Below are 22,708 nucleotides of genomic sequence, written 5' to 3'. Positions count from 1 at the left end.
ATTTTCTAATGAAATATTAAGTATTTCACAGCAAGATTTCACCCAAAACTAAATAATAACTTCAAATATCCACAGAAATACTTGGCAGCAATTAAATAAATCCTCAATAATCACAAACACAGGAGCACAATAATGATAAACATGGCAGCCATGTTGAAACTTGTACCCTTCTGTTTGAACAGGCAGTATCCCAGAAAGCAGGGGTTGTGGGGATTTAAGCCTTTCATGGACCCTTGTTGAACAAACAATTAGATTTTACAATAAATCTGGGAGCACATAAAACATAAATTTGATGAATTTGAAGTATTGACTAAGTCATCAAATGCAGAAACATGGTGCCATTCTGACAAAAGGGATGTAGAATTTGAATATAGTGGGTATTCTGATTGATTGTTGGGGAAAGAGTTATGCTTTTGGTTATGAAGTACACAGACTCTAAGACAGTATGCTAAATGACGGTATGTTAAATAAAAATGAGAGGAGTATGTTAGTACAGTAGAGCGTGAGTTATCCGGAATAATTGACGTCAGACCTCTTCCAGATGGCCAAATCAAATTTTCTGGATAATCGAACAAGAAATTTTTCCAGTAAGATTAAATAAACTTAATCTTACCTTACGATTAAATTAAGATTAATTAAATAAAAAAATATTATAAACCAATCTCGGAAAACAGAAACATCCATCCAGGCATATTTATGATTTTTATACAAAACAGGAAAATTAGAAAGTTTTTAAATGCTCTCGGTTTTTTTTTGACTTACCGTTAACGAGCACGGACAGTCTGTGCGTCCCAGTGGCATTTGCACACACACAGCAATTGTAACTCGCTCTTTTCTCATCTTAAAACTTGGTGCAGGCATTTCTCTTTTAGTGGCTAGGGTTTTTCTCGGCAATGATTTCTATAATAAGCCCGTCTCATCAACATTATAAACCTTTTCTTTCTCTTAATTTGCTATAACTGAGGCAAACTTACTTCTCAAAGGACACTGCTGCCGATTCGTCTGCAGAAAGTTTCTCTCCTTGAATATCTAGTTCACGTATACCCTTGTCTCAGTTTAAAGTTTTTCAGCCAACCTGTGCTTGCCTTAAAATCTTCATTAAATCTCAATTAAAATCCAATGCTTTTTCACCCAATATTGGGCCAGACACTGGTTCACCTTGAACTTCGCTTCTGAAGAAACCACAAATAAAGTGCACACTCTCTAAAACATTTTCAGGTTTTGACAGTCTTTTTCCTGCAAGATCCTCCCTCACTATCCATAATCAACACAAATTCTGTTATAGCATTAGAATTTTTCTTGATGTCATAAATTGTTGAAGTTCCCACACTTTGGAGAGATTTCCTAAATTTTCACCTTTTCTAATTCTATTAATAATTTCCGTTTTTTGTTGCAATGTTAAAACTAAGCATTTTCTTTTTGTTCTCATTTTACTGTTAAAAATTGAGAAAAATAATAAATCGCACAGTTTTGGGTCGATATTGTTCTTATCGAATCTGGAGCTAAACCTGAAATTCACTCGAGGTTTCTGAGAAAACCCAGTAGTCTCTGTGATTTTCTAAAGCACATATCTGAAGGTCACATAGAATTCTAGAGGCCACAACCATAAAACAATAAAAACAATTAGCAGTTTTCAGTTTATTGGGCTTTTTGTTTGTAGAATCTGTTATAAACGGATAGTAAACTCGATCTTTCACTTATTAGAATGAAAATTCAATTTGCAAACATGACCACTATAACCGGAGCTTACTGTACTACCGTTAATAATAATAATAATAATAATAATAATAAAAAGATCTGCCTTTCAAATTATTCCGGATAACTGACAGTCTACTGTAATAGTAAAGGTTAAAAGACGCAAGGAAGCAGGCTTTTGCTGTATCGGCCAAATATATATATATATATATATATATATATTTTTTTTTTGCCTATGCAATCTCTCTCTAAACAATCTTCCTTCTGCTACAGAGTATTGATGCAACTGCCCCTTAAAACCTCACAAGAAACTGTTAACCTCAAGAACTCAGGAAGGCAGTTTATTCCAGAGGTTGAAGCCATATCAAACAAACCTCCTGAGGTCCATCTAGTTTCCCACCAATATTTTATATTTATGGTCCCTGGGTTTTGTTTCATTATTGCATAATAATGAATTACAGTAGAATCTCACACAAAGTTCAAAGGCACCAAAATTTTTGGATTTTGCAATAAGAAGGTTCACCATTTTTAGCAAAACATCAAAACTTGAGCATTTTCAAAATTATATATCTAATATTGACTATTAAGCTTTGGTTAACACGAATATTTTGTTTAGATTTTCTTTTATTTATAAGAGAAGCCACAAGAAAAACAATATAATTGAAATGAAAATTAACAATTAGTATCATATAAACTAGTAAAAGCAAAATCACAATATTAAAGGAAACATGAAACAAATTCATTCTTTAATAAATTAATTAATTTAAAGAAATAATCCAATCTCATTTGCAGTTTAGGTCTTTCATGCATTCTTAAGTACAGCACAGACATTTTAACTTTCACCACTAGTAACAAAAAATTTATTCTGCTTGGTGGTAAGCAGAATGTTATGTTTATTTTGTTCTTGTGTTAGCATTGTAGCAACATCATCATCATCATCCACTTGAAACTCCCCAATTTAACAAAAATTCAAGTTTATTCAAAGTTCCATCCCTTCCACATTCATTTGCTGGACTATGTTTTTCAATGATATGCTCACCAAAGCTGTTGATGAAATACAAAGAGACAATGCTGCCCCAAGAAATAAACATTATGAACAGTATCCAAGGCATTCCACCTTGGCTGAAAATTGATTGCTCCTTCAATGTTGAGGATCAAGCACCTTATCACAAAGGCTTTATATGCCTCTAGAGGTATAACTTCAAGATAATGCCCTGATGCAATTGTTGCACAAAATTGGTGGTATTGGAAAGTAGTCTTCAGTTTTAGTATCCCAGTAGAAATGCTGTACAACAATCTACTATTATTAAAATAGTACTATTGTACAGCTGTTCCATTTATTTCTGAAGCCTTTCATCTACTCTCAATAATCAAGACTGAAAAATTGTCTGCAAGCCAGGCAACTCCTATTAATCTCATAATCATATGGAAGTTGGTTAACTATGCTCTTCAGTATGACAACAAGAATAGTAATGCTTTCTTCACTTAATTTTACACCATTGCAAGAGTTCTTAAACAGCAGGTGCTTTGGGGGGGGGATAAATTAAACTAATCAATTAGGTTTGTACTAAGCTTTGTTATCAACTATATAAAATAATAATTTATTTCTCGTGGAACAAAAATGGACTTCGCAATATAATAAATGCATTTTGTATTGTAACAAATATATTACATAGGAAAGCTAATCCTTTTTAACAAGGGAATGTATAAATGTAAAGGTATGTGCTTTATACAAATAAGATTTGATCACATTATTCAATTTGCTGTTTCTCTTAGTGCCTTATACATTTCAATCAGATTCCCCTGCCCAAAATGCCTATTTCCAAGCTCTGCAATATACCCACACATTTCTACTTCTCATATGGATGCTCCCCTTTGCTATTATCACCAGATGAATCATCTGTCTTTGGACACTTTCAAGAAGTTCAATGTCATTTCTTAAATATGATCTCCACACCTGAACACAATATTTCAAATGTGGTCTCACCACAGACTTGTATAATGAAACTAAAACCTCAAATGCAAATGTATGAGAAATCATCAATAATATGCTGTGCACTTTCCTGGCTGATTGTATAATGTCTAACAACTTGCCTTTTTTCATTACATCTAATCAGCTCTATCTTATAAGTTTTGGTTTAGGGATTTATTAGGTGCATCAGCAACTATGGCCATAGTGCGCCAGCTCTATCTTATCTAGTTAATTTTTTGGTTATTATTTCCCAAATGTAAAGCATTGCATTACAAGCAGTGCTTGTAATGCTTTACATTTGCATTATCTTGTTGGAAGAAACTACAGTATTTGCAGATGGACATCCAAATGTTGTTCCACTAGTATCAGCAGGCCTGATGTGCATCATGCAAACTCCTACCATTACACTGCCACCACTACATTCTTGACACCTTGATTTGTGCTGTCCCAGTTATATTAAAAGCAGCAGCAAAAGAAGTTGTTGTTGTTGTTGTTATTTGGTTTTTAGGAGCATTAGCAACTAAGGCCATATTGCTCCGGGATATGCGGTGGTCATTTCCTGACCTTTCCGCATCCTCCATATTTGGTGGTGATGGGCTCGAACCCCGGTCTAATCAAGAAACATGTGTTACGCACTGCTGCTCCTTCCCACCTGGCTACGGAGGCGCCAAACAAAAGAAGTAAGCAAATCTTGGGTGATAATTATGAGAGCATCCTTGGATTAAGAAGTTTCTATAGACTAGAGGTGTGCAAATGTATCTCCTATTCACAAAGATAGATCAAAGGGCAATGTGAGCAATTATAGACTGCAAACTTGACTTCTGTTCCAAGAAAAATAATGGAGTCAGTAGTTAAAGAAGTATTGCAGGATCATTTGTTAAAGGGGAAGGATCCTGTTTGAGAAATCTAATACTATGACAAAATAACAAAAAAAAAAAAAAAACTGGATGAAACAATTTTGACACATTTTCGGATTTCAGTAAAGCTTCGAGTTTTTCTTTTTTCCATAAATAAAAAAAGTTACTGCTATAGACAAAGAGACAGTTGAGAGGCAGAAAGCAGAGGGTTATTATAAACAGGCACTGCTTGTCTTGGACTAATGTTATTAGTGGTGTCCCTCAGGGTTCAGTGCTGGGCCCTTTATTATGTTCAATATATATTAATGATACTGATGAAGGCACACAAGCTAAGTTTGCAGATGACACAGGTTTGCATGAATCAAGGTATAATAATGCAGCAAGACTTGGAAAAATTAGGCAGATGGGATGAGAAGTGGCAGGTGAGGGTTAACACTAATAATACTTGTACTGTCCACCAAAAAACAGAATAACATACCACTCTGGTGACACAGTGGCACTACACCGAAGGAATTCTTCTTACTCTGAAGGTGATGGAGGTCAAAAAACCTAGGGGTGATCATACAGTCCGATATGAAGTTCTCTGACCAGTGCAGACAGATCACGGGGCTCTGCCAACAATATACAAGAATTTTACCAGCAGGAAAAAGGAGGTGATTGTCCCGACATATAAGGAAATGGTTTGCCCACATTTTGAATACTGCACACAAGTTTGGAAGCCTCACTTTTGGAAGGATGTGGGTCTGTTCGAAGGAACGGATATAGAGAAGAACAAGATTAGACAGGGTCACAAAAGGGTACTCTTACCAAAAGACTCGAGGTTCTGTAAATTTTAGTATCTGGAAACTAAGCACCTAACAGGAAACCTGATTAAAGTGTTTAAAGAAGTGTTTCTTGATTTGTATGCCACGAAAAATGCAAATAAAAAAAAAATAACCAAGTTTTATATTAAAAATTAATTCAAATAAAAAATTTGTTTATGTACGCGGCACCGATCCCAACCCCTTCCAGCAATCAATGTGATCTCACATCTTGATCCCTAGTACTAGATCTGGTCACCTTTAATCACCTTTTGATTCCTAGAAGTAGATCTGTTCACCTTTATTCGGCCATTTTTTATCACTTGAGGATCTCTCCCAGGCACCCTGCACTTGTAAAAGCGCAACTTGTAAGCAGCATAATAAGAAATTTCCTTTGTGTTTTAAAAATACTTTGTGCTTTTATATCTCTAAAACATCATATTTGGTTAATTCGTATAAAACTGGTATTTTAAATTAATTGTATTAATACATTCTTGAAGTAACTTTAATTTTTTTTAGAAATTATTAGCGATGGATAAATTTTTAGTGAAAGGAAATCAGAAGAGGCAAATTGATAACAACGGGTTTGGAGAAAATGACAAAAACAAGCAACCATCAACAACAAAAAAAAAAAAAAGAAGAAAACAATCGTAAATATGATGATGGTTATTTGGGGATGGGATTTTCATATGCCGGTACCAAAGATTGTCCTCAACCTTTGTGTGGCATGTGGTTTAAAATTGTCGAATGAATCAATGATGCTGAGTAAATTGCAGCTTCATTTTTCTGCGAAAAATGAGAATTTGTCCAAAACTATGGAGTATTTTAAAAGACTGCTGGCCTCTAATAGAAAACATGGTACAGAATTTTATAATATGGCTAAAATATCTGATAAAGCAGAAGAAGAAGCCAGCTATATTTAGTAGCCAAACTGGTGGAAAAGAAAAAAAGAAAGAAATCTTGCCTGATTGCAGAAAGTCTGATTTTACCAGCATGTCAGGTAATCGTGAAAAGTATATTGGGAGAGGAAGCTGAAAAAAGAATGACTGTACCACTTTCGAACAGCACAATTAGCAGGCATAGAAAAGAAATGTCCAATGATATTGAAGAATGATATATCCAATGATGTTAGAAATATTAATAATTTTGGTGAATGTTTGCATTGCAAGTAGATAATTCTACAGATATTAGCGGGAAAGCCCAATTAATAGCATTTGTCAGGTTTATCGAAAAACACGACACTATTATTATGTTGTTGTTGTGACAAACTCAATGAAAGAACAACCGGTCAAGATATTTTCAAAGTAATGAATAATTATTTGCAAAAGTGTGATATATTATGGAAGTTGTGTGTTGGCATTTATACCGAAGGTGCTCCTGCGATGACAGGAGCACTAAAAGGATTTGTAAACTTAGTAAAACGGCACAATTCGAATATTATTACAACACACTGTTTTAGACACAGAGAAGTTCTAGTAGCAGAGACAGTCGTACCCAATTTAAAACTTGTGCTTGATCAAGTGGTTAAAATGGTCAATTATATCAAAACTAGACCACAAAAAACATGTATTTTCAGGAAATTATGCAAGCAACTGGAGTCTGCATTATTTTTCTTTAATGATGCATATTGAGGTTTGATGGCCATCAAAAGGAAATGTACTTATGCGTATGGACGAGTTATGTGAGGAAATGCTCATATTTTCACTGGAGCAATCAAAATTTTGTGATTATTTAAGTGATGAAATCTGGTGCTGGTGCTGTCTAGCAGATTTATTTGCGCATTTACTAAATTAAATATCAGCATGCTGGGCTCATAGGAAAATTTACTCTCTTCTACTGACAAGTTGTTCACCTTTAAAGAAAAGTTGAGTATATGGAAAAATTATGTAAATGAAAAAAATTTAGAAATGTTTCTCTTGACTGCCAAAATTAAAAATTAATTAGTGTAATAAGCAAAACATCAGAGCTGTTAAAGACAAAAATTGAGCATTACTTTCCATCCCTTGATACCAGAAAAAAATATATTTGTGGTTAAGAGACCCATTTGCAACAAGAAACCTGTTCCACCCAAGAAACCTTCCAATGTTAGAACTTAATCTACAAGAGGAAGAACAATTGGTTGAGATCCTTAGTGATCAGTTTCTGGAAATTCACTTTAATAGTGCTAATATTAGCAAATTTAAATATTTGCAAAATTCAAAATGAATATCCATGAATTTTTGGAAAGGCAATTAGAATTTTATTGCCATTTTCCACTTCCTACAGCAAAACAGGGTTTTCCGCTTTAACGAGATTAAATAAAGAGAGAGAGAGAGAGAGAGAGAGAGAGAGAGACTAAAGTCGGTAGAAGAGCTGAGTAAATCTATCCACAATAAATCCTTGTATTAAAAAACTGTGTGCTTCCATCAAACCCAACCATCTCACTGATTAAAATGTTATAATTGTATGTGTGTTTGTTTTTATATGTAAACATGTTAATTTTTTACATATTTTCTTTTAAATTTCATGTATGTTCTGTTAAATAATTTCTTTTCTTTTGAATTTCATGCAATTCATGTATGTCTTGAGACTCTATTGAGAGTCTTATAATGGGGGAGTTTAATTTCCCAGATATTGACTGAAATTTGTGGGTTGGTCACACACACTAGCAAAGCTTTTGTGGATTTATTGGACGATTGTTTTCTACATCAGCATGTTCGGGAAGCAACAAGAGGGAGTAATACTCTTGATCTGATTATCAGTAGTGATTCTCCATGCATTAAGAATCTGCAGATAAAGGAACCACTAGGTGGCAGTGATCACAGTGTGCTGAAGTGGGATTTACAAAAAGAGGTAACTACCACCTTTGTGTAAAAGGGGTAAAGGGAAGGGTTTTTGCTTTCGTAAAGGCAACTACGATGGTCTGAGATAGTATTTAAATTCTATACAGCGGGACCAACTGATGACGTTACCAACAGCAAATTCAAAATGGGAAGCATTCAAAGAACTTATCTTGGAAGCTACTAAGCTTTACATACCAACTAAGAAATACTGTTCAAGGTTTAGGCCTAAATGGATGTCAGATGAACTAATGAGGCATATGGCAGAGAAGAAAAATGCATGGAATACATATATATTAACATGTGAAACAGAAACCTATGATAGATATAAGTTGATCCGTAACCAAGTTATAAAGGAGGTTAGGCAGGCGAAGGCACATTACGAGAAATCTTTGGCAAAGGATGCAAAGAAAAACAGCAAACAGTTCTTGACCTATGTAAATTCTAGAAGGAAAGGGATGAATCAGATTGGTCCACTTGATATCGATGGTTCAACTGTTGATGATCCTGCTCAGATAGCTAACAAACTAAATGAATATTTTGCATCGACATTCACACATGAGGAGTTATTCAGCGAGGGGAATGCCAGAGGTGTATTCAACTCTGGCAGTAAGCTAGATAGTCTTGTAATAACTGAGAGTAAAGTGGAGAAGAAATTGTTGAAGATAAACACAAGAAGGCACCTGGGGTGGATGGGATCTATCCAGTTATATTAAAGGAGGCAGCAAAGGAAGTAAGCAAACCCTCAGAAATAATTATGAGAGCTTCCTTGGACAGGGGTAGTACCCATAGACTAGAGATGTGCAAATGTGACCCAAATTCACAAAGGAGGATCAAAGGCTGACACAAGTAATTATAGACCTGTGAGTTTAACTTCTGTTCCAGGAAAATTAATGGAGGCACTGGTTAAAGAAGAAGAACTGCAGGATCATCTAGACAAGACTTCAGTTATAGCTCGGACACAGCATGGTTTTGTTAAAGAGAAAGTCTTGCCTGACCAACTTGATTGGATACTATGATGCAGTCACAAAAGAACTGGATGCAGGGAATAACTTTGATATTATATACTTGGATCTTAGAAAGGCTTTTGATACTGTTGCACATGGAAGACTGTTGCACAAATTGGAGCAGTGTGGCATTGGAGGAAAATTGCTGCTATGGATAAAGGGGTGGTTGAGGGGGAAAAGACAGAGTGGTAATCAATGGACACTGCTCATCGTGGACTAATGTTATTAGTGGAGTCCCTCAGGGTTCAGTGTTGGGTCCATTATTGTGTTCTGTATTTATATATAATATTGATGATGGTATATCAACCTTAATGTCCAAGTTTGCAGACGATACAAAGGTTGGCAGGGTTGTTAAGGACACTACTGACGCTATGTTGCTGCAACAGGATCTGGAAAGGTTGAGCATATGGGTTGAGAGGTGGCAAATGAAGTTTAACATTGACAAATGTAAGTACTACATATGGGAAACAGCAACCCCAGAGCAACGTATCAACTCTGTGAGGCGCCTCCGTAGCCAGGTGGGAAGGAGCAGCAGTGCGTAGCACACGCTTCTTGATTAGACCGGGGTTCGAGCCCGTCACCACCAAATACGGAGGATGCGGAAAGGTCAGGGAATGACCACCGCATATCCCAGATAAATATGGCCTTAGTTGCTAATGCTCCTAAAAACCAAATAACAAACAAACAAACAAACATCAACTCTGTGGTACTACACTGACAGTGGTAGAGAATGAAAAGGACCTGGGGGTAATTGTGCAGGCAGATATGAAGTTCTCTGAGCAGTGCAGATGGGTTGCAAGAGTAGCTCTTGGTGTCTTGTCAATGATATACAGGAATTTTTCTAGCAGGGATAAGGAGGTGATTATTCCCTTGTATAAGGCAATGGTCAGGCCACACCTTGATATATACTGGTATATATCAAGGTATACTGGTCTGGAGGCCTCATTTCAAGAAGGATGTAGAGCTGCTGGAACGAGTACAGAGAAGGGCAACAAGATTAGTGAATGGAACAAAGGGTTGCTTTTACGAAGAAAGGCTTAAGTTTTGCAAATTACAGTGTCTTGAGACTAGACAACGGCGAGGTGATCTGATAGAGGTGTAAAAAAGCGTTGAATGGTTTGAGCATGCTCAATGCTGATGGGATTCTTCCTCTTGCTCAGAATAATCACCTGAGAGGGCATAAATTCAAATTGAAGAAAGACAGATATAGGATAGATGTGTGGAAATTTGCCTTTAGCCAGTGGGTAGTTGGTAGAACAGACTTACATCCTCTGTTGTGGAAATTGATAGTCTAAATAAATTTAAGGCTCAGCTGGACAGGTATTTCGAACGAACGGAGGGGTGAAGTGGAAGTGGTTATTTTTTATTTATTTTTTTTAATTAATTAATTAATTTATTTATTTTTATTTTTATTTATTTATTTATTTTTTTTTTTGGTTGATGCTGCATAAGCTTGCTTTCTTGCACCATATGCCTCTACTAATGCTAATGTTCAGAAAAGAACACTGAAAGCATTTAAAACAAATAAGTGTATTATTAAATATACTGAACAGAAATAACTTAGTTTGTGAATATATATAAATATTTATAATATATATATAGTAAGGGTTTTCGAAAAGTAAGGTAACACATTTTTTCTCTAGATGATGTTTAATAATACGAAGTTGAAATTACACAATAAGAAATAAGTGAACATGCACTACTTCCCTACAAAGTCTTCAGTTTTATTGATGCACTTGTCCCAACGATGGATCAGTTTATCAATACCAGTACTGAAGAAGTCCGTGTCCACATGCAGTAACCAACAACGAAGAACTGATGAACTTCATCCGTGGTGAAATGCTTTCCTGAAAGGTGTTTTTTCAGAGGGGCTGAACAAATGGAAGTCTGAAGGCGCTAAGTCTGGGCTGTAGGGGAAATGTGACAGTTTCCCAACGATTATGGCGCAACCATTCACAAGTGGATGGGCGGTATGTGGAGTTGCGTTGTCGTGCAACAAAATCCCGCCGCTTGTCAGGAGTTCTGGTCATTCGCGTCGAATGTTGGCTTTCAGTTTTCCCAACGTTGCACAGTAAAACTGTGCATTGATTGTTCCTCCCTTTGGCAAGAAATCTACCAACAGAATGCCTTCACGATCACAGAAGAATGTGGCCATGACTGCCTGCCTGATGTCGATCCTCAATGTCAACACAGGCTGCTTTAAATTCACTGCACCAAAAACACACCTGCTTCTTTGTCATCACCTTTTCACCATACACAGCAACCAGTTCACAGTGAATGTCACTTGGTGAAAACCCTTTTGCTTGCAAAAGGCGAATAACTTAACAAACACAAATGTTTTGGACCACACTCGCACAGTAGCCACCATTTTACAAGTGAAATCTGCTGAGACGACAGTACCGCAACACTACACTGGCAGTCTTTTTGAACATTATTAATGGGTCTATCTGTCCACCGCGTTTCATCTCATTCTCCTCCACCATTAAGAAAAAAAATGTGTTACCTTACTTTTCAGAAACCCCTCATATTATAAATATATATTATATATATAATATATATAGGTCCTTGAAGTTGTCACAGATATTCTCTCAGATAGGCCAGACAAGCTCTACTTGCTACCTGGGAGTCTAAAATGCTGATGGAACTGATATTTGGGTGACACTCAAGTCAAGTGGACCCAATTTCGGCGAAGTCCGGACGGTCTGTGACAGTCAAATCCTCTGCTTGTACCTTCACGATGGCTGGACTGTTAGTAATCCTGGGTATAACCTCCATGCACAAGTATACGGTGGGTGAGCACACAGGTATGAACCAACGTAAGCAGGGGTCGAGTTGTGGTGCCCACACCACATGGAGGAATGCCGTCCCTCTATGTTACCAGACAGTACTAGGTGGTAGATGACTCATCAACCGGTGCAATACCACCACTTTCTTATTGGAGGCTTGAAGTCGTGGAACCCATGTTCAGTCTCTAGAGCTAAGTTCCGGTCAACCCTTCCCTATCTCTTCCATCATGCAGTATGATTGATGACTTTTGAGGTTATGATGAACATCTTAGCGAGATCCATTATTCCTTAAATTTCAAAGGTACAGCTCTAAAACGGTGTTCACATGGTGGCCACTATTTAGTACACTGGACCTATTGGTAACTCTCTAGGAGGCTACCGGATCAGCTAGTGTGTAATCTTGTTACCTCTACTCTGCCAGATAGTGACTGGATGGAGTCCGAGTAGTGTGTGTATGCAGGGGGCATTGTCGAGGCCACGTTACGTCAAGGATCTGTGTATAATCTTACCATGTGTACGCCATATCCAAAAATTTCATTACTTCATACAGCATGTCTCACCCACTTTTTCTTACTATTGAATACAACATGAATTGTCAAACTAATAGAGCAAGCTTATCTGCGAAAAGATCTAAACCTCCCAAACACTTCCTAATTCATTTCACAAATATACATAGTCTCAATTCTAATCTCAACGATGTCCATTTCCACTTGCAGTATGCCAAACCCCATGTACTTTTTCTGACAAATCTCAGTTATCGGTTGATTCAACTACTGCTCATCTCAGATGCCCAAATTACTTACTGTATGATTCCTTTCACCTCAAAGGTGGTACTTGTGCATATGTCCGTTCTGATATTCCCTGTCAGAGACTTGGTAATTTGGAATCTCTTCTCTTTGATGTTCTCTGGCTTAAAATCTCTCTACCTCATTGTGTCAAATTCATCTGTTGTCTCTACCATTCTCCCAACTCCACTATTCACTTGGAGCTCTTTGACTTCCTCTCTTTGCAACTCAACTTTCTCCAGTCCAACTTTCCTAACAGTGAGGTAATTTTCATTGGTGATTTTAATGTTCACAACTCCAGCTGGCTTCCGTTTTCTAGTCACACCGACCCAGCTGTTCGAGATGCTGAGGCTTTTGCAATTACTAATGACCTTGCACAGACTGTTCATTTACCTACAAGAATACTGGACAATCCTAATCATACAGCCAACACACATGATCTGTTTCTCACAAACAACCCTTCTAAGTAAACGGCCGAAGTGAGAGGTCCTTTAGGCAATTCAGATCAAAATTTGGTGATTGTCTCTTCTCCAATGGAGCCTTTATCTCATGGCTATTCCCAACCTCATGTTGTTTGGCATTACAAGAATGCAAAATGGGATGACCTGCGAGAATTCTTTTCTTTTCCTTGGTCGGATTACTCTTTCTAAACTTCTGATGTCAACGTTTGCTGATATTGTGTCAGTGAAATTATTCTTGAAGGAATGGAATCCTTTATTCCACATTCAACTTTAAAATCTCGTCCTTTATCTAAACCTTGGTTTTCCAATAAATGTGCTAAGGCTGTTCAAGAGAAGAACGTTGCATTTCGTAATTGGCTTGTTTCTAATTCTTCAGTTTCATTTTCTGCCTACACCAAAGCTCGCAACAATTGTAAAGCAGTTATTAATCAGTCCAAACTAGAGTTTTTGAACAGGCTAAGAGTAGAAAACTTGCTTCTTGCCCTAATGGTAGCCGAGCATTCTGGTCTCTTACCAAAGCTATTGGCCACAACTTTTGCCCATTTCTGCTCCCACCTCTGTCCAAACCAGATGGTTCTGTTGTCACTTCAGCCAAGGATAAAGCTTACCTGCTAGCATCCCATTTTTCTTCCAACTCATGTATTAATGATCTTGGTAAAACACCTCCCACCATTCCCAACATATTCCATTCAATGCCTCCTACTGTCTTCCGTCAAAAGGCTGTCAGAAGGATTTTGATGAATCTTGATGCTAAGAAAGCTCCAGGTCCCGATGGTATTTCTCCACTTGTTCTCAAAACCTGTGCTCCTGAACTTAATCCTATTCTTTTCTGCCTTTTTACACTTTCTTATTCCAAAGGTGTTTTTTCTTCTGCTTAGTAATTTGCTCATATCCAGCCAGTTCCTAAAAAGGGTGACAAATCCCTCCCATCTAATTACTTCTACTCTTTCTAAAGTAATGGAGAAATCAATTAACCGCCAACTCTTAAACTACGTAGAAACCTTCCATCTGATCAACGATTGCCAGTATGGATTCCGCCAGTGTCGATCCACTGGTGATATTCTGGCTTATGTTACCCATTTATGGACTAATTCAATGGAAAGTTTCAGTGAAACACAAGTAGTTGCTCTTGACATCTCAAAGGCTTTCGATCGTATTTGGCATAAAGTTCTTCTAAACAAACTTCCATCTTATGGTTTGCCAACGGTTTTTTGTAATTGGTTATCCAGTTTTCTCTCTGATTGTTCACTGAGGGTGATGGTAGATGGCTGTCTGTCTTCTAACTTCTCCACTAATGTCGGTGTCCCCCAAGGTTCAGTTCTTTTCACCCACTCTTTTCCTCTTGTATATTAATGACCTTCTTCCATTGACTGGAAATCCTATCCATAGTTTTGTCGATGATAGCACACTGCATTCCACTTTCCATTTCGAGAAACCTTGCCCTGCTCAATCAGCTTCAACTTCTCGAAAATTTGCTACCAATTCCTTAAATGCTGATCTTCAGGTATTTCTTCAGTGGGGCAAAAACAACTTAGTTGATTTCAATCCTTCTAAAACTCAGTATTGTCTTATATCTTGCAAAAAGAATTCTTCTGCTCCTATGATTATCTTTGGTGACACTCCGATTTCTAGGCAAAATGATATATCTCTTTTGGGGATTACCCTGACTTCTAATCTCTCTTGGTGCAAGCACATTAGAAATATTGCTTCCTCAGTATCTAAAAAACTTGGTTTTCTCTTTCGCTCTCGGTGTTACTTTTCTTCCAAACAGCTGCTCACTCTGTATAAATCGCAGTTCCGCCCTACCATGGAATATTGTTCCCACATTTGGGGGGTGCCCCCAAAACCTCTCTCACGCTTCTTGATTCCATTCAGAAGAGGGCAGTTAGGTTAATTAATGGTTCATCTCTAACAGAGTCTCTCCACTCGCTGTCTCATAAACTTACTGTTTCTGCTGCATGCCTCTTCTACAGATATTTCCACAGGCACAGTTCTTCTGAATTGGCTTCTATAATTCCCACTCTTTCCTTCAAAACAGTCCAAACACGTGCAGCCACCAGCCAACATCCATTTACTGTCCAACTTCACACTCACAGAACCAACTTTTCATCTTCCTTGTTTATTCATTCAACTGCCATTTTCTGGAACAACCTTCCCTCATACGTATTTCCTGAAAATTACAGTCTACAGAAGTTCAAGTTCAATTTCAACATATATCTTCTTTCGTCTTCTCAACTTCCAACCCAAGCACAGTACTAAGTACTATAGGTTCTAATACCTCTTGTGTTTGGGGTTTACATAAAAAAAATAATAAAAAAAAAAATAATAAAAAAAAAAAAAATATATATATATATATAAGTGTAATAGTGATTGTATTGTGCTGCAAAATTTCAGCATCTTTAAAAGTGTGCCGCAAAATTTTAGTGTCTTTAAAAGTGTGCTGCAACAATGAAAAGTTTGAGAAACACTGGTTTCAAGCTTTAAATGGATTAAATAAATTTAATGATTATAGTATTCTTCCTCTTTCCTGGACCAGACACAAAAAGGGAAATAAACTGAAAAAGGATGACAGCACGACAGATAGGTGAAAACCAGAGTAAGTGATTGTTTGTTGGACAAACTACCATTTGTTGTTGTGGAAATAGGTAGTTTGAATAAATTTAAGGAAGAATTGGACATATTTTTAGAGGGGATAGACAGATGAGGTGGGCAATGTGTGCATTTGTTTTTCTCTGATGCTGTATATGTTTGCTTCCTTGTATCATTTTCCAAAATATTAAAATTCTGGAATTTTAATATTTTGGAAACAAACAGCTTGAAACAGACTAATTCATCAGACCTGGCAATCATTTAACTCCTCAGTTTTCTAATCCTCCACTTTCCATCATTAATGCTTGTGAGCATTCTGTAAACAAAACTTCTTGTGTTGTTTATAAGGGAGGAACCTTGTTCAGTCACTGACTGTGATACCCCATCTATGACAAGGTATGATGAGTTGTGCTTTCTGAAATGCCTCTTTGGATGACACTGTTGTACTAATTTTAGTGGACTAACCGTAGCCTTTGTTACCCTGTAAAAGTATTCTCAACCTCCACTGGCCACCTGCATCAATAAATTGTTTCCAACAATCGGATAACCGTGGGCTAGATTTTATTTGGTTATTAGATCAATTTTGATAAACCTAGACAGTAATATATGAAAGGCTCAGGGGGTTACAGTTTCCAAGATACACATACAAGTGGTTGGAAAATATTTCCAGATAACCTGTAGCACTCAAATGTTGCTTCACTGGTATCAAGAATCCCAATGTGCACCATACAAACACAAGCATGGATTACTATACCTTGATCACAATCATTTAAATCTTCTGTCTTATCCATTCTTGCTATGTATCTGCTTTATATCACATGGTATAAACACATGAATGTAGTAGTAGTAGTAGTAGTAGTGGCATGTGATGCAAGAAAGCAAATGTATGAGCTTATGCAGCATCAGCCAAAAAAAAAAAAAAAAAATCACACCATTCCCTCCAAATGCCTGTCCAGTTCCTCCTTAAATTTATTCAACCTATCAACTTCCACAACGACAGATAGAAATTTGTTCCAGCAATTAACCACCCGCTGGCTAAAGGCAAATTTCCGCACATCTAATCTACATCTGTCTTTTCTTAATTTGAATTTATGCCCCCTTACACATACAAGGTTCGTAATCTGAACAAGTGGAAGGATCCCATCAGAATTCAGCGTGCTCAACCCATTCAAGGCCTTATACACCTCAATCAGATCACCACGCAGGTGCCTAGTCTCCAGCCACTGCAATTTGCAGAACTTAAGCCTCTCTTGATAAGAGGATCCCTTCATTCCCCTCACCAATCTTGTTGCCCTTCTCTGTACACGCTCAAGTAAATCTACATCCTTGCTAAAATGAGGCCTCCAGACCTGTACGCAGTACTCAAGGCGTGGCCTGACCATTGCCTTATACAGAGGGACAATCACGTCCTTTTCCCTGCTAGCAAAATTCCTATATATCATTGACAAAACCCCATAACCTGCCTTGGCAGCCTGTCTGTATTGCTCAGAAAACTTCATATCTGCCTGCACAATTACTCCCAGGTCTTTTTCATTTTCTACCACCTTAAGTGTAGTACCACACAGTTGGTATGTTACTGGTGATCGTTCCATTCATGAAAAGGGGAGGTATACTTAATAAAAGTGACTGTTCAGTGTACTGAAAGCAGTAGCAGCAAAAGGGGTAAGCAAACCTTTAGCTATAATAACGAGAGCATCCATGGATTCTGAGGTTGTTCTAACAGACTGGAAATGTACAAGTGTCTTTCCTATTCACAAAGGACAGCTGATCTCCTTGTTCAATAAGAAAGGAGAGTTGATTAATTACAGACCTGTAGCTCACTTCTGCTCCAACAAAATAATGGAGTCAAAGTAATGCAAGATCATTTTGACAAGAATGCAGTTATATGACAATCACAGCATGGAGCTATCTAGGAAAGACCTTATCGGACTAATCTGATTAGTTAGTCATAAAGGAACTGGAGGCAAAAAAAAAAAATCCATCATAATACTTATACTTCAGAAAAGCTTTTAATATTGTTCCACATGAAGAACTGCTAAACAAATCAGAGCAGTATGGCACAGGGAGCAAGTTACTGCCACAGACATAGGGATGGTCGGGTGGTGGGAAATAAGAGTGGTTATTAATTGCCACTGCTCTTACTAATACTATGAGTAGGCTTCCACCATTGGTTTAATGTTTTTAATATTTATTAACAATATCGATGTAGTCAATAAGTTTAATGTTGCTCACAATACAAAGATGAACAAAGTGGTTAGTGGCAGTAATAAGATATGACCCTTTAGCATTAGCAGAAGCATATGATGCAAGAAAGCAAGCTTTGTAGCATCAATCAAAAAAAAAAAAAAAAAACCCCTTCCTGTTTCACCCATCCATTCACTCCAAAATTTTATCAAGTTCACACTTGAATTTGTTGAAGCTGTTAACTTCACAATGACAGATGGAAGTTTCTTCCAGCAATCAACCACCTGTTGGCTAAAGGCAAATTTCTGCACATCTATCTTATAACTGCCTATCCTCAACTTGAATTTATGCCCCCTCAGATGCAGAATCTGAGCAAGAGGAAGAATCTCATGAGCATTGAGCTTGCTCAAACCAATCAAGGCCTTATACACCTCAATCAGATCACCTAGCAAGCACCTAGTCTCCAGATGCCGAAATTTGCAGAATTTTAACCTATCTTGGTAACAGGAACCCTTTGTTCCACTCACAATCTCATTGTGCTTCTCTATACTCTTTCTAGTAGTGCAACATCTTTCTTAAAATGAGGCCTCCAGACCAGTATGCAGTACTCAAGGTGTAGCCTGACCACTGCCTTATACAAGGGAATTATCACCTCCTTATCCCTGTTAGTGAAATTACTATATATCATTGCAGCCTGTATGCACTACTCAGAAAACTTCATATTTGACTGCACAAATCCCCCTCCCCCTGGTCTTTTTCATTCTCCACTACCCAAGTGTAGTACCACACAGTTGGTATGTTACTTTGGGGTTACCGCTACCCATATGCAGTACTTTGCATTTGTCAATGTTAAACTTCGGTTGCCACCTTTCAGTCCATCTGCTCACTTTTCTAGATCTTGTTGTAGTAGCCTACTGTCCTTACTGTCATTAACAACCCTACCAACCTTCGTATCATCTGCAAACTTGGATATAAAGCCTGATATACCTTCATCAACATCATTTATAAATACAGAAAATAACAATGGGCCCACCATGGCTCCTTAGAGAACTCCAACAACATTAGTCCATGAAGAGCAGTGTCCATTGATTACCACTCCCTGTCTTCTCCAAAGCAATCATTCTTTTATCCATTGTAGCTACTTGCTCTTAATGCCATACTGCTCCAACTTGTACAGTACTTTTCCATGTGCAACAGTATCAAGTTTTGCTAAAATTCAAGTACTGTATATGATATCAACATCATTTTTTTGCATCCAATTCCTTTGTGGCCACATCATAATATCCAATGGTAAGACAAGACTACCCTTAACAAACAAACCCATGTTGTGTCTGAATAATAACCACAGTCTTGTCTAGATGATCCTGCAGTACTTTTTTTTCAGCAGTTACTCCATTATTTCCCCTGGAACAGAAGTTAAACTAACAGGTCTGTGATTACTTGTGTCACCGTTCAATCCCCCCTTTGTGAATTGGAGATACATTTGCACATTTCCAATCTGTGGGGGCCTTCCCCGAGTCCATGGATGCCATCATAATCATGGCTAACGGCCTGCTTACTTCCTTTGCTGCCTCCTTTAATATAACTGAATAGATCTCATCTGCAAAAAAAACTGAATAAGTATTTTGCATCTACATTCACACATGGAGTTATTAAGGTTTGAAAATGGCAGAAGGTTATCAAATTGTAGCAGGGTGCTTAATGATTTTGTAATAACAGAGAGCAAAGTGGAGGAAAAATTGTTGAAGTTAAACATAAGAAAGGCACCTGGGGTGGATGGGATCTATCCACTTATATTAAAGGAGGCAGCAAAGCAACTAAGCAAAACCTTAACCATAATTATGAGAGCATCCTTGGACTCAGGGGAGGTCCCCATGGACTGGAGATGTGCAAATGTATCCCCAATTCACAAAGGGGGGATTCGAAGGGTGACACGAGTAATTACAGACCAGTTAGTTTAACTTCTGTTCCAGGTAAAATAATGGAGTCACCGGTTAAAGATGCATTGTTGGATCATCTAGACAAGACTGCAGCAATAATTCAGACACACCATGCGTTTGTTAAGGGAAAGTCTTGTCTGACAAATTTGATAGGATATTATGAAGTGGTTACAAAGAAACTGGATGCAAAAAATAATTTTGATATCATATATTTGAATTTCAGGAAACTTTTGTCACTGTTGCGCATGGAAGACTATTGTATAAAGGATAAAGGATAAAAGGATGGTTGAGTGGGAGAAGACAGAGGGTGGTAATTAATCGGTGCTGCTCTTAATGGACTAATGTTATTAGTGGAGTCCCACGGGGTTTGGTATTGGGCCCACTGCTGTTTTGTGTATTTATCAATGATATTGATGAAGGTATATCAGGCTTAGTGTCAAAGTTTGCAGATGATACAAAGGTTGGCAGGGTTGTTAATGACAGTAATGGCATTGTGCTACTGCAACAGGATCTAGATAATTTCGGCAGATGGGCTAAGAAGTGGCAACTGAAGTTTAACCTTGACAAATGCAAAGTACTGCATATGGATAGAAGTAACCCCAGAGAAACGTACCAACTGTGTGGCATATTTCATTTTTTCAGTTTTTTTCATTTTCTACCACTTAAGGTGGTAGAAAATGAAAAAGAACTGGGAGTAACTGTGCAGTCAGTGAGATATGAAGTTTTCTGACCAGTGTAGACAGGCTGCCAGGGCAGGTCATGGGGTTTTGTCAATGATATATAGGAATTTTGCTAACAGGGAAAAGGAGTGATTGTCCCTCTGTATAAGGCAATGGTCAGGCCACACCTTGAGTACTGCGTACAGGTCTGGAGGCCTCATTTTAGGAAGGATGTAGATGTGCTTGAGCATGTACAGAGAAGGGCAATAAGATTGGTGAGGGGAATGAAGGGATCCTCTTAGCAAGAGAGGCTTAAGTTCTGCAAATTGCAGTGGCTGGAGACTAGGCACCTGCGCGGTGATCTGATTGAGGTGTATAAGGCCTTGAATGGGTTGAGCACGCTGAATTCTAATGAAATCCTTCCACTTGTTCAGATTACAAACCTAAAGGGGCATAAATTCAAATTAAGAAAAGACAGATGTAGAATAGATGTGCAGAATTTTGCCTTTAGCCAGCGGGTGGTTAATTGCTGGAACAAACTTCCATCTGTCGTTGTGGAAGTTGATAGGTTAAATAAATTTAAGTAGGAACTGGACAGGCATTTGAAGGGAATGGTGTGATTTTTTTTTTTTTTTGGCTGATGCTGCATAAGCTTATACACTTTCTTTCTTGCATCACATGCCACTACTACTACTACTGTCTCAGGTGCCTTGCCATATGTTTTAACTTCAGCAATTTCTCCTCCACTTTGCTCTCAGTTATTACAAAATAATTTAACTCCCTGTTAGAGTCTGATAAGCCTCTGGCATCCACTTCCCTACAGAATTCCTCATGTGTGAATGTAGATGCAAAATACTCATTCAATTTGTCAACTACTTGAGCAGAATCCTCCACAATCGAACCTTCAATATCAAGTGAACCAATCTGGTTTGTTCCCTTCCTTCTAGAGCTTACATAAGTAAAGAAGTCTTTACTGTTTTTCTTTGCATCCTTTGCAAAATATTTATAGTAATCTGCCTTTGCTTGCCTAACGTCCTTTGTGACTATCTTATATCTGTGTCTCTTGATAATTGATATGCATTCCATGCTTTTTTCTTCTCTGCCATGAGTCTCATTAGTTCATTTGACATCCATTTAGGCCTAAACCTTGAACAGTATTTCTTAGTTGGTATGAAAAGCCTAATAGCTTCCACAATTAATTCCTTGAATGCTTCCCATTCAGAATTTGCTGTTGGTAACGACCAGTTGGTCCCACTGTATAGAATTTAAAAAACTGTCTGAAACCACTGTAGTTACCTTTACAAAAGCAAAACCCCTTCCCTTATATCCCAGGGAATAGGGAAATTACATCTTTGAGTAAATCCTACATCAGTACACTGTGATCACTGCCACCTACTCGTTCCTTTATAAGCAGAAACTTAATGCATGAATAATCACTGCTGATAATCAGATAGAAAGTATTACTCCCTCTGATTGTCTCTTGAACATGCTGCTGTACACATCAATCATCCAATAAATCCACAAAAGTCTTGCTAGTGTGTAAGTGACCAACACACAAGTTCCAGTGTCTACCTGGGAATGTTAAAATCCCTCATTATTAGACAATCTGATTTACTGGCCCACTATTTCTCTGTACAGTTGTTTGTTGTGATCATCAGAATCATTAGGCCTATAACACACTCCTACTCTTAACTTGGTTTTCCCAGTGCTCCAATTCTGCATTCCTTATCTCTGTGTGACACCATGTCTCTGATATCTGAACAGAATCAGCCTTCGATGTCTTCACCAGCACCTCAAATTCATCAAATTTATTTACTATACTCCTAGAATTGGTATACATGCAAGTATAAATTCATGTACACTTGTTTAAGTGTATACAAGCATACACTTAAACAAGACCTGGATAAATTAGACAGATGGCTGAAAAATGACAGTTGAGGTCCGACACAAATTCAATGCCCCCTGTTGAGTCTATGCCACAATAAATCCATGCTTTTGTGAAGGCTATGGGGAATCTACTTGCTATTAGGTATGTCTATGTAATGAAAAGCCACTCAGTACATAACTGAATAGATTCCATTAGCCTTAGATCCCTTATTTTCTTTAAGCTTCAACTATTTCTCTTACTGCCTCCTTTCGGTTACCATAAATTCA

At 37.6% G+C, this 22,708-nt stretch overlaps 1 protein-coding gene across 2 annotated transcripts in view; it reads right to left on the bottom strand.

Annotated features, from left to right (window-relative positions):
* Positions 1-22,708, bottom strand: part of LOC150076165 (dolichyl-diphosphooligosaccharide--protein glycosyltransferase subunit 1) — a 184,023-nt gene that overhangs the window by 128,366 nt on the left and 32,949 nt on the right. Inside the window, exon 3 of one of the 2 annotated variants that reach the window (XM_090388201.1) lies at positions 8,621-8,650. The exons of the other annotated variant lie outside the window; for it this stretch is intronic. Coding sequence (XP_090244327.1) covers positions 8,621-8,650 — 30 coding nt within the window. The remainder of the gene's footprint in view (positions 1-8,620; positions 8,651-22,708) is intronic. 2 annotated transcript variants of the gene reach the window in all.

This window comes from Mastigoproctus giganteus, chromosome 13 (assembly GCF_048544385.1).
Source record: "Mastigoproctus giganteus isolate SK-2022 chromosome 13, ASM4854438v1, whole genome shotgun sequence".
Classification (NCBI taxonomy): Eukaryota; Metazoa; Arthropoda; class Arachnida; order Uropygi; family Thelyphonidae; genus Mastigoproctus; species Mastigoproctus giganteus.
Note: the sequence above shows the minus strand (reverse complement) of the source record. Positions and strands in the feature narration are given on the sequence as shown.